The sequence below is a fragment of the Syngnathus scovelli genome, chromosome 2 (assembly GCF_024217435.2).
Source record: "Syngnathus scovelli strain Florida chromosome 2, RoL_Ssco_1.2, whole genome shotgun sequence".
Lineage (NCBI taxonomy): Eukaryota > Metazoa > Chordata > Actinopteri > Syngnathiformes > Syngnathidae > Syngnathus > Syngnathus scovelli.
The window spans coordinates 22,184,293-22,200,283 of NC_090848.1; the positions used below are offsets into that span (position 1 = coordinate 22,184,293).

The following is a 15,991-nucleotide window of genomic DNA, read 5'->3' on the forward strand; positions in this document are numbered from 1 at the left end:
AGTCATCACAAAAATCACGAAAAAAATCTTATATAAGCCGCACCTGACTATAAACCGCAGGGTTCAAAATTTTGGAAAAAAGCCGCGGCTTATAGTCCGGAAATTACGGTAATAAAGTCTTTATTATTATCATTATTATTATTATTGTTTTAGATGTACATAGCAGTTATAATCAAGTTTGACAACATACTTTAAACCTTCAGCTAGGAATTGTATGTTTGTCTATCCGTCTAAGCTTTTTTGGGGCTGTGCAATAATGACCAATCTTAATTTCCTTTTTTATTGTTCATTTTTGTCTCAGTAATGGCACCAGAGTGAAACAAACAACCGGAAACAATTTCCTTTAGTTCGTTAAAGAATGTGGTCAATATATTGATTTTGATTTTGACAAACTCTCTTGTGCTTCCTGGGGATAAAGTGAACTGGTTGACAGACAAATCCATGATATCAAATACTTGTCAGTGCGTGTTGTGTGTGTGTGCGTGCGTGCTTGCGTGCGTGCGTGTGTGTGCACTGAGCTATTGTGTTATAAAATATTCTAATGTATGTAGTAATTGAGCCCTGGGCTGATCCTGAGCTGGGTCATCGTATAAAATTGGATTGCCAATATAATGCACATAAGCATGTGACATAAATGACAGTTTTATATGTCAGGGAGAAAGAAAATCATTCAGCCATAAATAGGATGGGAATATGAATGGACATGGAGTTCACGAACACAGAAGCCATGATCCAAGGTCACGTTCAGAGCTTAAAAATAATTATAAGCATTCAAATAAACGAGTCCCTCATTAATCTGTCTCATCCTTTGTCCATTTTTGACTCTCCTTTGATTGACCCAAGAGCCCAAGAGAGCTTAGCAAAAATAATTCAATGTCGCTTTATGGCAACAGCTTAACATACTGCTCTGCATACGAGTGTTCATTGGTGCGTTGTTCTTCTTTTATTTATTTATTTTTTTTTTTAACACTGTGCTGCTAGGACCTTGTTCAGCCATCGCCTCTGCCCGTGTCTCATGCATATTAGCATCAGAGCATGCGACCACACCGGGCATTCTCTCCAAGTGTGTTCTTGCACATTTCATTATTTGAGTATAACACTGCAAATTCAACTTTAAGCTTTTGCCATGGAAATAGGAGCAGTGGTCAATGTCATGGAGCATGTGGACCCAAAGATTTAAGAGGCGCAGCTGTCCGCCAGGATATGACACTTTACTGATATAACTTCTGACAGGGGGAGTAAGCATTCAAGCAGGGAGACACTAAATTTTGAAAATAAAAAATTACAAAGGCAGAGGAAGGGAGAGAAAAACATGTTGAAGGACAAAAACTGTGATGGAAAATAAAAGAGACAGAAAGAAACAAGCTGGAAGCGGGAGGGGGCAGGGAGCGAGAGAGAGCGAGAGAAAGAACAAGAGAGAGCAAGAGAGAGAGAGTTCGTTTCAGTGATTCTCACACTGGCAGTAAGCTCTGTGTTCTGATCCTGCCCCTCTGATGGGGTTTCATGCTTGTCGGCGCAGTGTTGACGATTCGGAAAGCAAGACGGGTTTCCAAGCCTCATTTTTTTTTTTTAAATGCTCAAGCCAGCAAAATGAAAATAAGGATATCTCAACTCATCAATGACAGCTAATGGAGCCTGAACACGGGTCAGTCACTAGCACCCAAAAGGAGAGATAAAAAAAAAAAGCACAGCGAACTCAAGCGGTCAAAGGACGCCTGGCAGATATGAGAGGTAGGAGAGCAATTCAATAATATTTGGGTTAAAAATTCAGTGTGCATTAACATGGGATTTTTATTCCCAGCATGTTGTCTTACCAATGGCTTAACAACACAGCAACAACTGCAATAATAATAATAATAATAAATAATGGTCTTTGCTGTATTGATTGTTATTCTACATCAAGTATTTTAGCTTTCTGTTCCAAAAAGGCAAGGCATTGGTGCGAGGCTGATTTCAAGTGTTAGCCACTTGCTGTGGGCTGCGTGTGCACATCATTACAAGCCTCCGTGCATGCACTTGAGGCTGAAGGGACACATGAGAGCACGGAACCATTCTCCAGTGTTGACCTCGTTCTAGAGCCACACTGCTTCACTAAGCTGATGCTCTGTTTACGTGTGGCCATGCAAAGCGCACACGTGTCAGCGCACTCTTTCAAGGAACGTTTGTGTATCTATAGAATCATACTATATATTGATATATTCTTCCTAAGTTATGAAGTTTTATAAATGGATATACATGGAAATATATGTTTATAGGTTCACTACTTTTTGGAATTTTCAATTGAAGTGTTGATAAGAACAACACCTAATAACATTTTAATTGATTTTACAGTAATTTGTGCTTCTATTGAACTCACGGTGTGTCTGTTGACCGATAGTGAACGTGATCACAAATTAGGTCTTGCTCGCTTTTTTGGTATTTTTATTTAAACCGTTTTTAAATCCTTTTGACATTGTGAAAATACAAAATTATTATAGCTGCTGGACTTCCCTCATGCTTTCTCAACTGTTTAACTGTAATGTTTTTGGGTTTGAATAGCAAACCGTTGCATAGCCTACCAATCAATTCAGCAACTGTAAATACACTAGAATTAGTTAGCTACATTCCCAGGCTTGGGCCTGAACTTCATTTCATTTAGCCTCAAGCTAGTCCAGCCAATGCTATAAATACTGTAGTGATGTTCCAAGAGGAATGGACATGTGAAGTCAACTCAAAAGGAATCAGACACCCAATATCTGCTATGTATGGATTTGTGTGTGGGTAGCGAGTGGGTGAGGGGTTGCAGTTTGAAGATTTTGACGTCAGAGAGGGCCCATGTCTAAGCGGGTCGGAGAGGTGGGAGTGAGCATCATTCTGATGCATCATACTCAGACCTTTGCTGCATTCAAGTAATCTTGAAAAATATGTTCAACTATTCAAACTATTTTTAGGTTTGCTGATGCCATGAAAATCATAAGTTTGAAGACTTTTACGTGGGGGTCTCCAACATGGATTCCTGGGCAACAGATAGTGGTGATGGGGAAATGAAGCCTTAAATTTGCTTCTTGAACCAGCCATCCATCCATTTTCTGGACCGCTTTGTCCCCACGGTTGCTGGAGCCTATCCCAGCGGTCATCGGGCAGTAGGCGGGGGACACCCTGAACCGGTTGCCAGCCAATCACAGGGGACACAGAGACGAACAACCATCCGCACTCACACCTAGGGGCAATTTCGAGTGCGCAATCGGCCTATCTGCATGTTTTTGGGATGAGGGAGGAAACTGGAGTGCCCGGAGAAAACCCACGCGGGCATGGGGAGAACATGCAAACTCCACACAGGGAGGGTCGGAGGTGGAATCGAACCGGCACCCTCCTAACTGTGAGGCGGACATGCTAACGAGTTCACCACCGAGCCGCCTGCTTCTTGAACCATTTCTTGTATTTTTTTTTCTACTCTTTTTGATGGCACTTTCTGTTCAACATTGGGCTGAAACAACTTGACATTTAAAGCAAACAGTGCCATCTAGAGGAATAAAAAAATTTAACAACTGGTTCATGAAACAAATGTGAAGCTTCATTTACCCATCACTACCAGATAGCTCCCCCAGGGATCAAACAAGTTGCTTGTGGACTGTTCTCAAAGTAGCTCGCTAGTAAGATCCATTTAATTGTTCGGCATGTTGGACGTTCCAAGAAAATAGCGCCACTTATAGGAAAGCTGTTGTTCTCTCTTAGTGGTTCTGATCTGCGCTAGTATCATCCAAACAATAGAAAGTTTGGACAAACTTAAAAAAGGTAAAGGTGTGCCCCAACTTGGCTGGTAATAATATAGAGTACAACGCTATTGTTTTGAGATTTACCTTTCCAATGCATGTTGACAACACACACCTTCCATTTATTTTCAAAGCCCAATTTTAAAATTCAACATGTCTAATTTATAATTACTATTTTCTGTCCCTGCAGTGATACTGGCGTGTTGCCTTCTCTCCCTCCTCTCTCTGTCACGCGCCTGCCCGAAAGAGTGCAGCTGCAACGCAAACACCAAAGCTGTGGACTGCAGGGGTCGAGGCCTATATGATATTCCCCGTCGATTGCATCCAGACACACAAGAATTATATCTCCAAGACAACCGAATCAGAGGCCTGGGATCCATGGCTTTTCGAGAAATACCCTTTGTTCGCGTTCTCGATCTATCCAATAATTCCATAACAACTGTTTCGCCGACTGCGCTTTTGGGGCTCCGAACTCTGCAGCATCTCAGTCTTGCCTACAACAGCCTGAGGGAGCTTGATAAGCGGTTGTTTGGACCCATTCACTCACTTTCACATCTCGACCTTTCACACAACAGGTTAGGCAATTGCCACGATTGGACCGTGATGGAATTTTAATCATTTTGCTTCTCGGATTTCATGTTGTATTCTTGGTTTGTGCTTTCGCTAAGCTTGTGGGGTTTATCCGGAGCCATGGGAGAACATCTGAGAAACCTGAGCCACCTGGGGCTCGCCCACAACAGGCTAACACGATTAGACCGTTCGCTGTTGGAGGCCTTGACCCGCTTGGACAGTATCACGCTCCGAGGCAACCCCTGGAGGTGTGACTGCCACCTTATAGGCCTCAAACTGTGGCTTGAGACCTACCTCTATAAAGGTACGTGAACTCAACGTTCTTTCCATATTAATAGAATATATCGGTAGGGTTATAAAACTCAGACAGATGCCAAATCAGAAGCTTAAAAATGGAACTCGACGGGCCTAAACCAGGATGAATACAATTTATACATTGTTTACAAAACTGTTGGAGTCAAAACAAAAAAATGTGATTAAAGTTTAGTGTAAGGGTTCCCAAAAAATCACTTGCAATTGCTTTTTAGTACAATTATTTTTAGGTATCATTCAAACAGATGCCGCATTTGACAGCTTAGGCTCTGCAAATTTTGCAAATATATTTATTCCAATATTGACACATGGCAAGATGTTTGTCAGTCCATGACTGCACCACCAGTTTTTACCCATACCAACTTCAGGACTCTATTCGGCTGTGCTCAAAGGCCGGTCTGGCAACTTAGTGGTCATAGCAGGCAATCTGCTGCTTGCTTGTCACGGTTTTGAGAGAATTAGAGGCGGCTTAAACTTACACAATGTATTGGAGAAGTGTTGCAATTGTGTAGAGAGAGAGAGAGAGAGAAATGTACAGTCGATGTATTGCATATAAAAAATAACCATTGTGTGTTAAAATCCATAAAGCAGGTCATACTCCCTTGGCTGCCTGCTTTAAAAGCTGCAAATTACTAGTGCTGCACAACAGAACAATTGACCTTGATAGAAGAACGTGCAGCTAAGAGAAGACCAGTGATTATCTGGAGAGCTAAAAAAAAAGTCATCTGACAGTGAGACAAATAAAATACTAAGTTACAGGGGCAATAGAGAGGGCAGCTGCTGAAGTCCTAGTATTAATCATAATATACTCCATTCAAGAAAGGCATTATAGGCTAGATTCATTATGAGCCCATGAACCGGTTGAAGCTGAGCTATGACTGAGGTCATCTCTATAACGCGATGCCAAAAGGATTATAACACAACTGGTGATGTATATCTCTGCTCCCAAGGCGGCGTGGTGGATGAGGTGCTTTGCAGCCAGCCCATCGAAATGCAAGACAGAGATCTGCAGAAGGTCCCTTACCAGCTCTTCCATGCCTGCATGACCACAAGCTACCATTACTTGTTTGCCAACATACATCATCTGGAATCGGAGAGGCTGCTGCGAGGCCACATGCACGGCAACCACGCTCATCCTTCAAGCCACGCGCTCCATGTCCCCATGGGGATGGGGGAGGGATTTGCCGGCGGAGGGGGTAATATCCCAGAGTGTGAGCCGAAGCAGAGGCACCGACCAGTCAATTTACGCCACGCTATCGCCACGGTGATCATCACCGGTGTTGTGTGTGGCATCGTGTGTCTGATGATGCTGGCTGCAGCAGTATATGGTTGCGCCTATGCCGCCATCATGGCCAAATATCAACGGGAGCTTAAGAAAAATGAGGAATTGGCAGCGGCTTGTGCGGCCGATCATGCCAGGATAGATGAGAAGGAACCATTGGAGAATACCATTGCCTAGGAGATGATAACAAAAAAAAAAAGAACTTCAAACATGGGCCTCAACCCTTTAACCTAATCGTCTTTGGATGAAATATTTGTGTGTATGTGCTGTGGGGGGGAGAGAAATTAATCATGTTCGTGTGACTTGACATTTTATGAAACTTGGGTAGCTAATTCAATTCCACAGGTATTTATTTGACTATGCACTGAAAAGAACTGTAACTATGTGACTCTAAGGGGGCAAGCCAAAGAAAGTATTACCGTATTTTTTTGGATTACAAGGTGCACCGGGTAATAAGGCCCATTCTCAATGAACAGGCCAATTTGGGGCTATTTCCATTTCTAGGGGTTAGAAGCGGCATTACTTATAGTCCAAAAAATACGGTAAAATGAATATATTCCATTTTTTCTGAGAAACACATATCACAGATAAAGTAGATGCAAACTGCTATATTTAGGGCCTCACCAGTGACCACTGTGAGGTCGCTCTTGTTAATATTAATATTTGTAGGTCTTAGTAGAGCTCTGGTATTTGGAATTTATTTCAGATGTGGTTATCTGTCAGCTGTTGTTTTGAGTTTTGTTGTCGAATATCAAATTAATTTTGACATTCATAGTAGGCAGCTGGTCTCAGTAATGTTTTTATTTCTTTGTGATGAAAAAAAAAGAGTGATTGTGTGACAGTTGGGTGTGTGTGTATGCTGTATGTACTGAATGCACATTGTGTATTTGTAGAGAATTTCATTGTTTGTGCCTAATAATGTGATATAGTTTTGCAGAGAAAATATGTTTTATGAAAGATATTTTTCAGACAACCCTTAAAGGGATGTCGGGAACTTCTTTGAAGCAATAACAAATTTACGGGTACAAATAGATTATTGACCATTATTGTATTGCTGCACAAAATCACAAACAAACAAAATGCAACCTTTTACTGGAAAGTCAAGTGAGGAGTTTGTGAGTCAGGCTGAAAATTGTTCAGTATAGAAAATAAATGGAAACGTTTTAACCGTCAACTGTATTTGTCTTGACCGGTGAGCAGGTGGACATTCTCAAATGGGGAAATCTGCACAATTGTGAAACAACCAAAAATGTGTAACTTCAACTGCAAAGCAATCTTTCAGCAAATTCCTTAACAGAAGCCAAGACAGAAAAATCGAATCCTGTCAGACACTCTCAGATGAAGAGAACAAAATCAATATAAACTTTCATCAATGTCTATTTGGAGATTTTTATAACAAGAGCACATGGGTGGCACCAAAAACAGCCTTTCCTACAGAAGGCAAGCATTTGGGCAAAAATATATATATATATAATATAACTAGATAAAAAAATCTGTCCATTTTGCCATTTGCCAGTGTCATTTGCTATAAAATGATCAAACAGCACACACTGAATTCGAGTTTGCTGAAGCATGTACAGTAAATACACAGATGCTTTCGGCCTTAACGGCTGACCTGACATTTATGGCGTTGTGCGTTATGCCAGCAAAGCCACCGCACGTGGCTTAGGATGTGACACGCGCGCAGACACACTCACAGATATGCTGGCATTCACATGTGTGTGTGTGCATTGGCCAACATTGTGACTCAAGAGATGTCTGGGGGGCGCAGAGGGGTGGGTGAGGGGTGCGATAGGCCCATGGGGGTCCCGTGGCACGTGATGTCATCAGCCTGTCCTGTCAAGTTAGTCTCGTAGTGTATTCCTGAGTCTACAGCCCATTGGAACGCAGGCCAGTGAAAACTGGCCCTAACCGGCCTACGCTAAATTTGCATTCCAGCCTACATATCCCCTCCCATCTGACTCTCTTACATAAAATCATTCTTACAGACATCCCCCAACCTGACAGCAATGATTATCATTAGTGTACATCAGAAACCTTTTGTCATGGTTCTTTCTCCTTGTTACAGCAAGTATACTCATTTGGAATGCAGTTTCACAGATCTGACACAAGGACGCCACCTGAGAAAAATACAAACAAAATAACACGGTGGGCTGCTCTGACGTAGTATCTGTGAGGATATTTGTGTGTGTGTGTGTGTGTGTGTGTGTGTGTGTGTGTGTGTGTGTGTGTGTGTGTGTGCGTGTGTGTGTGTGTGTGCGTGTGTGTGCTTGTGTGAGCGAGCGAGAGCTGTGGCACCACACAGACTCTCTCATCTCTGTCCTTCTGCTCCAATGGTTTCCCTCAGGCCTATAGCACCCACAATGCACTGCTCTCATGTCAACGCAGTCAGGCACCGTGAAAATGTTTCTCTTTTCCTGTCCTTCTCCGTTGCCTCCCTTGCCTTACCAATGGTTATTCCCCAACCGGGTGGTCGCTCCCTCTGCCAAGATACAGCGATGTCCTGGTATTTTGGTGCGGGTAGAATCATCTGTGCATCACTGTACTATATGTTAAAATTTATTAATGTATGTACCATATTTTCAACAAAAAAAAATAACACAAAGTTTCCAGCCACCCTCAAATAAAATAATAAATTGAGGGTACGTATTATACATGAGTATATGTGAAATTGAGAAAATGTGTCACAATGCATAGACCTAGAGGGCTGGAAAAAGGTTTACTTTCATTCCAATATGATACTATGTAACATTAAAAATGTGTCTATAATAACGGAATTTTTGCTGTGCCAAAGGATCCATGATGGCCTCACAAGTGGAGTTGTCCCCAAGCAGGTTAGGGTGAAGAAAAACAAAACAACCAAGAATAAAAACAAACATGTCTTAACTGCGGTGTCATTTTTTGTAAAAAGTTGGATTTCCCGGACAAATTTTATTCCAAAGCAAGTCTGCCTCTGATGCACTCGGTAAACATCGCCAACAATCGGCACACCTTTGGAACTATCAACTGTTCTTCGGTTTCATGACTAAGGCTCAAATGTTGACAACCGAAAATGGAAACTTATCTTTGCACAAAAAATAACACAAGAGATCCCAAATTATCAAATTACAATGCGGATCATTTTTGAGCGTGGCAAATTGGTGAAATGATACAATAATAATAAATGAAAATAATAAATATAAAATAAAGAAATAAAATAAAGAAATAATGAATAAAAAATAGAGTACAAATCAGCTTTTATAAGCAATTTTTGGTGAGTGCTTAAAATACAAGTGTGTGTTATTCTTGAAGAATCACGGTAACATTAGACAGAGAGGAATGGCAAGAAAATTCTGGATGGCAGTTTGCATTCATCTGCATTGAGTGTCCATTATGTATTTTCTCTCGTTCAAGGAAAGGGATAGCGCTCTCGACATCTGCTTGATGAACGCACATTCTCATTATCACCATTGTTAAGAGAAAATAGGTTTCATAATATAATTGCAACACTGTCTGGCCTTTGCGTAATCAAGACATGAATTGTGCTAATTGCTAATTGATGCAAGACTGTTCATTTTGAAACTTTTTTGGAGCGTACATTCATATAACAGCAAGCACATTTTTAGAGGTGAGTGTGTGTGTGTGTGTGGGGGGGGGGGGGTGGAAGCAGCCATCACCTACTCACCCGCAGCTATGGGTGATTTCCTCTCATCCAGGAGCTGAATGGCCGTGCTGGCTAAGACGACACTCTTGTTTTCTGAGCCTACAAGCACACAAACACCCCTCATGAATCTTTTCCAAATTCTTTTTATCAGTTCTGAAGTGAGTGGCGAGGGATGCACTGAAGATAAACGGCAGAAGAATATTATTTCACGGCCGCAGCTTCCTGCCATGAGAGAGTGAATCCAAGGCGAGTCATTACCAGTAAATAAGAGGCTTTCGGATTACTTGTATTAGCTGAGACTAATGAAAAGCCCGAGGCTGTGGACAGATAAAAACAAGTTCCTTCTTTGGAGGAGAAAAAAAGTTGAAATGTGTCCGTGTGTGTGTGTGTGTGTGCGTGCGTGCGTGCGTGCGTGCATGTGTGTTTGTGTTCTGGCCAAGTCACTATGGAAAGGGCTGGACCTGTTCCGACCATATCTGATTTCAGCCCAAAGCAATCAGACCTGTCCGCAAGGGCATATCACAGAATTAAGAGGGGGTGTGGGGGGGGGGGGGGGGGGGGGGGGGGGGGGCATGACTCAAGAAGACGACCAAATGTGTGTGAAGAATAGGTCAACATTGTAAACTTACATTTATCCTTTGTTCATTTTTTTTAAGCGTATTATTTTTGGAAACCACTCCTTAGAGCAGGGGTGCCCAATACGTCGATCGCGATCGACCGGTCAATCGCCTAGCCACTACTGGTCGATCGCGTGACATTTAAATGTTTTGGGGTTCTTTTTTCGCACTTGTCGCGTGCGCAAACAACGGCGCTAACAACACAACACTAACGCTCGCGAGTTCCCGCCAATTGTCAGATCCCTGTTTTTTCTCTTAAACTTAAGAAAGGGTATGAAAAGGGCAGCTGGACATAGTAAAAAGATTTTTAAAAAAGTATCACTTTCATAGGGAATGGGAGGACTTTTTTTTCACGTTGACATATATATATATATATATATATATATATATATATATATATATATATATATATATATATGATCATATGACCATTTGGACTTCTGATTACATCAGCCATATATATATATATATATATATATATATATATATATATATATATATATATATATATATATATATATATATATATAACATATATATAACATATATATATATATAATAAAATAAATTATGTTTTTAGTGGGTAGATCTTTGTGACTTGGTCATTTCAAAAGTAGCTTGCGAGCTGAAAATGTTTGGGCACCCCTGCCTTAGAGTCTAGCAAGTCATTACAACTGAACATTTCTCACAATAATAGGTGTAGGAATGCTGAGCAAGATCAATTTCATTGTTTTGTACATTTTAACGCAATTTCATTTTAACATTTATGAGGAAGAAATTTGTAACACTCGTGATTAAACCATCAAATCTGATCAAGGTTAATTAAATGTTGAGCCACAGCAAAAGAGGAATGTTTTGAAGTTATTGAACAAACTATTTTTTGCAATTCAGATTAAAACCATACAACTATGTTCCTACCACTTTCTGTGTCCTGATAAGAGTTACAATGTTTATGGGCAACAACCTTGTCAGTAGAAGCTTATCTTTAATATGAACACATGCACGAGACAGCTAGCATCTCTCATTCCAATTCAAACAGACGGCAGTGCTATCTTTGACCATCTGAAATATTTCTTAGCTAGCAAAAAAAATTATCAGGCAGCTCCTACCTGACATAAAAAACAATGACTCAGCACAAATGACAAATGGTAAGGACACTAGCGTGTTGGTATTAAGTGACAGAAATTCTGAAATGTTCCACATATCCTGATTTACTAACCTGTGTTGAAGGGAAGGGAGTAGACAAAGGTGCCAGGAACTTGTTCTGCTGCCCTTTTGTACCACAAGGGGAAATGATCGGCATTGAACACGCCTTCTTTATCCTCAGCAGTCAGGAAGTCTCTTGAAACAGAAGGAAATGACAGAGATGATCCATGCACGTTTAAAAATAAATATTAATTCATAGGCTAGAATTTCTTTCATCAAAAACCTAAGGAAAGTTTGATTTTCTATGTTTACTAAGTGAAGTAACCAAATTCGTTTACTTACTGACTAGTAAGTTTGTTAGGTACAACAAACAGGTTGATTCTGGACAGGCCGGTCCTTGTGCCAAGATAGGCGATCTCAACTCCTTTGTCAGAGTTCCTGTGTTTTAAAATGGTTAATAAATGCTGTCTCGAGATGAGTAAAGCCACATTAGCACATTAGCGTGTGTTTGTGTCAGCATATATGTGTGTGCGTGTGCGTGTGTGTTTGTGTATGTGTCATACTCAGACTTATTGAGCACCAAGTTGGTCCAATATGCCTCTAGTGGGGCAGTTACCACTGCATCAAAAAGCACCTCTTGAACCAACTCCTTATCACCTGAGAGAGAAAAAGACAGGCATAAATTGAAGCCAGAAAAATACCACAAATAAAATAAATTGTTCATGAATTTTACAAACATCGTAGTTGGGGTTCATGTCCACTGAGGTAGCGTTTGATTGCCTCTATCTGGGTTAGGTAGCGGTGCTCTGGGTGATCATCTGTATTGCAGTACGTCCTGTTTCAAGACAGATGAATGAATGTAAATGAAAATAATTTTATTTTTTATTCATATGTGATGGTATCTGATGACAGATGTTTTGAATGTGGAGCAGTTTCACAATTACAGTTTAAAGAAAATTCCCCAAATTAAAGACCAACTACCGTATTTTCCGGACTATAAGCCGCAGTTTTTTTTTTTTATAGTTTGGCTGGGCGTGTGACTTATAATCAGGAGCTATCATATGTGAAATTATTAACACATTATTACTTAATCATTAACATATTACTTACTTACTAGTATATCACTTCACATGTTATTTTCACACTAAACCGCATAAGCGCACTCTAGGCCTGTGGAATAATTGGAACTCCAACTGACGATGAGTCTGACGTCAGCGCCGCATCTACTTCTGGAGTCAGCTGAGTTGTGACAGTGGACAAAAATTTCGATGGATTTAATGATTTGGAGTGACACGGATGGTTCGATAAACTTGTTACTTATGTTATAGTCATTTCATATATAGTTCATACATAGTTATATAGGCCTGTGGAATAATTGGAACCGCAACTGACGACGAGTCTGACATCAGTGCCGCATTTTCTTCCGGAGTCAGTGAAGTTGTTTATAAGTGACACGGAGGACGAAGATTTCGATGGATTTAATGATATAGGAGTGACACAGATGGTTCGATAAACTTATTTATGTTATAGTTATTTGAATAACTCTTAATATGTTATGTCAGGCACGTTCTCATAAAAGAGAACTTTTATGTGTTTATGTAACGTTAGCATACTGTACTGTTCAGCCTGTTGCCTATTAATGTCTGTTCTTGGTGTTGGATTTTGTCAAATAAATTTCCCTAATACTCAGGTGTGACTTATATGTTTTTTCCCCTTTATTGTGCATTTTATGGCTGGTACGACTTACACTCCGGTGCAACTTATACTCCAAAAAACACGGTAAATATTTATGGAAGACTGGCTGCAATGTCGCCACAGGGTACTGTCTTTATAGAAGCTCAACAATGTGTCTGAATTCAAATTATTAACTTTAACAACACTACTTGCTAAAAAATAAATAAACTGTGAGCTCAACATCTCATGACTAAGAATTTTTTTTTTCCCATAATGTTGACTGAAACAACCCAAACAATGTTTTAGTCTTTTTTACTCTTACCATTCATCTGCAAGGGCTACATCAGGGTGCTCTAAGTCATGAAGACCTGTAAAAAAATAATAATAATAATAAAGGAAAATAGATGATTTGAATAAACATTTAGTTAAGTCGGAGAAGGTGTTTAAGTCTGACCTTGGCAAATACATGCAGCATGTGTGAAAAATGTATTTGGTGTCTGGTTTTGGCAGGACTGATTGGATCAGGAAGAGCCAAGTCATGCTCAGAGTGCTCCCAATGATGGATATGTTTGGAGTTACAAAGAGACCACCGTGACATGAATATTTACATGCATGAGGCTGGAGATGGAAGTTAGACACTGTGGTTGACATAAGCATCTATCAAGATACAGTCAACACATCTACAGAGTCACCAAAGAAATATTAAACTTTGAGGGTTTTATGTTACATCTACTACTTCAGCCTGAGAAGTGGAATTTTACGACCTATGATGACTTCTACAAATTGTGAGGAGTGACTTGGCAACTTTAAGCAACTTATTCAACAACCTATTAGGAGTTTTGTTGCATTCAAAACACAAATTGTCAGTGGTAACACCAATGTTTATAGAACACCGATGCACACATTGCAGCACGAGAGATAAATAACTCACAGTGAAAAAAAATATGAACGAATCAATAGGATGACTACCGAATGCACTTTTTTGGAGAAACTGCGTGTGAATGGTGGATGATAAACATTTGATATTGACTTGTATGTAACAATGTTGAAATATATTGGATGATGTGGAATGCTATGCAACAACCGGGAATGACAACGATTGATAATAAAAATTCCTGTATGATACAGAAAAATATGGCTCGAGCACCCCTGCGAGCCTGGTGAGGATAAGCGGTTTGGAAGATGAATGAATGACTGAATGAATGAATGAATGAATGAATGAATGAATGAATGAATGAATGAATGAATGAATGAATGAATGAACGAACGAATGAACGAACGAATGAACGAACGAATGAACGAACGAATGAATGAATGATGAGGAAGGGTATTGAAAAATATTTAATGATATGGAAAGATGTGGAATATGAAATTACGGGAAACCATACATTGGAACTGACACTCTTATTTGAAATCCTACTTTGAAAACCCCAAGCCTACTTTGAAGCACTATTTTGAAACCCCAACCTTAACTGTGAAACACTAGACTTGAAGTCACAAACTCTGACAGCTGAATTTTGTAACCAGTATCTTTATAGCTACTGTTATGAACTGTGACCCGATTTTGAAACACTACCCTAACCACATTAATCAATATGATTACTTTAACCTCCCTCATGAAAAGATTATTTTTTTTCCCCAGTTGAGTTGTACAAGTTATTGTTTGATTGTTGATAATAATAATAATAATAATAATAATAATAATAATATGAAGTTGAATTGGCGGCTCGGTGGCGCACTGGGTAGCACGTCCGCCTCACAGTTAGGAGGGTGCGGGTTCGATTCCACCTCCGGCCCTCCCTGTGTGGAGTTTGCATGTTCTCCCCGGGCCCGCGTGGGTTTTCTCCGGGCACTCCGGTTTCCTCCCACATTCCAAAAACCTGCTTGGTAGGCCAATTGAAGACTCCAAATTGTCCCTAGGTGTGAGTGTGAGTGCGAATAGTTGTCTGTCTCTGTGTGCCCTGCGATTGGCTGGCAACCAATTCAGGGTGTCCCCCGCCTACTGCCCGATGACGGCTGGGATAGGCTCCAGCACGCCCGCGACCCCCGTGGGGACTAAGCGGTTCAGAAAATGGATGGATGGATGAAGTTGAATTGACGTGTGTACACTTTTTATACCCACTACATAGTAAAATTATATGACAATAACAACAAAACTACTGTGCATGTCATACCTTCTTCCACAGTCACATTCCCTGCGAAGAAGAACTTGCCATGGCCTCTGGAAAGAGCTACTCCAAGACTAGCAATAAAACAAATCCCTCCTCTTTTAATCTTCATTGTGCAAAAATAAATGTCCAAATGTTTCTCACCTGAAAGGTGTACCCTGGATATCTGTGTAGTAGTAATCATTTTGCAACACCAGCACGCGCTTCTGTAACAAAACGGACATGAACGATCTCTTGTGCCAGTCTTCATAGCCTCAGCACTAACATACAGCAGTTTAGTGTTGTACAATTTGCTGCAGCATGGCTCCATCTAGTGGTGATGGGACTATACAGCGGTGTACTGTGAATTTGTTTTAATTAAAATTGTGAATATGAATGAGTGCTGTGTGTGCATGAATGTGTATACTGTATTTGAAGATATGTATTTGCATATTGAATGCTTATTAATCAGCTGAAAGTACAACGTTCTCTACAAAGCTTTAAAAGTGCAATGCAAAGCCAGACGTACACACACGCACACACACACACACACACACACACACACACACACACACTCACACACACACACACGCACGCACGCACGCACGCACGCACGCACGCACGCACGCACGCACACGCACGCACACACACACACACACACACACACACACACACACACACACACACACACACACACACACACACACACACACACACACACACACTCTCTCTCCAAAAGACACATCAGGCTGCTGACTCTTGTATTCAGCAACATGTGCCTGTCGGAGATAAGGGGCTCACACACTGAGGCAGACACACTCGTGCATGCAGAACAAACCAAATCAGAC

The 15,991-nt window shown here is 40.7% G+C and overlaps 2 protein-coding genes across 11 annotated transcripts in view; one reads left to right on the plus strand and one right to left on the minus strand.

The window, feature by feature from the left end:
• The window catches only part of cacna2d3a (calcium channel, voltage-dependent, alpha 2/delta subunit 3a), a 98,756-nt gene that overhangs the window by 27,294 nt on the left and 55,471 nt on the right, over nt 1-15,991 (minus strand). For all 10 annotated transcript variants that reach the window (XR_007488517.2, XR_007488518.2, XR_007488519.2 and 7 more), the window contains 8 exons: nt 15,309-15,370; nt 15,171-15,238; nt 13,319-13,364; nt 12,060-12,157; nt 11,886-11,979; nt 11,665-11,760; nt 11,396-11,517; nt 9,581-9,658 (listed from right to left, as the gene is read on the minus strand). Coding sequence is in view for 7 of the 10 variants with exons in the window: in XM_049754573.2 (XP_049610530.1) it covers nt 9,581-9,658; nt 11,396-11,517; nt 11,665-11,760; nt 11,886-11,979; nt 12,060-12,157; nt 13,319-13,364; nt 15,171-15,238; nt 15,309-15,370 (664 nt within the window). In the remaining 3 variants the exon portion in view is untranslated. The remainder of the gene's footprint in view (nt 1-9,580; nt 9,659-11,395; nt 11,518-11,664; nt 11,761-11,885; nt 11,980-12,059; nt 12,158-13,318; nt 13,365-15,170; nt 15,239-15,308; nt 15,371-15,991) is intronic.
• Nucleotides 1,270-8,802, plus strand: LOC125988929 (leucine-rich repeat and transmembrane domain-containing protein 1). The gene is made up of 4 exons (XM_049754764.2): nt 1,270-1,731; nt 3,943-4,327; nt 4,421-4,626; nt 5,585-8,802. Exons 1-4 carry the CDS (start codon nt 1,725-1,727, stop codon nt 6,091-6,093), a joined length of 1,107 nt encoding a protein of 368 aa, XP_049610721.1. The 5' UTR covers nt 1,270-1,724; the 3' UTR covers nt 6,094-8,802.

Bases quoted from the DNA above. Each gene is read 5' to 3' on its own strand.
- LOC125988929 (XM_049754764.2), top strand. The intron at 4,328-4,420 runs GTTAGGCAATTG...GCTTTCGCTAAG, and splicing joins CTCGACCTTTCACACAACAG to CTTGTGGGGTTTATCCGGAG. The intron at 4,627-5,584 runs GTACGTGAACTC...TCTGCTCCCAAG, and splicing joins TGAGACCTACCTCTATAAAG to GCGGCGTGGTGGATGAGGTG.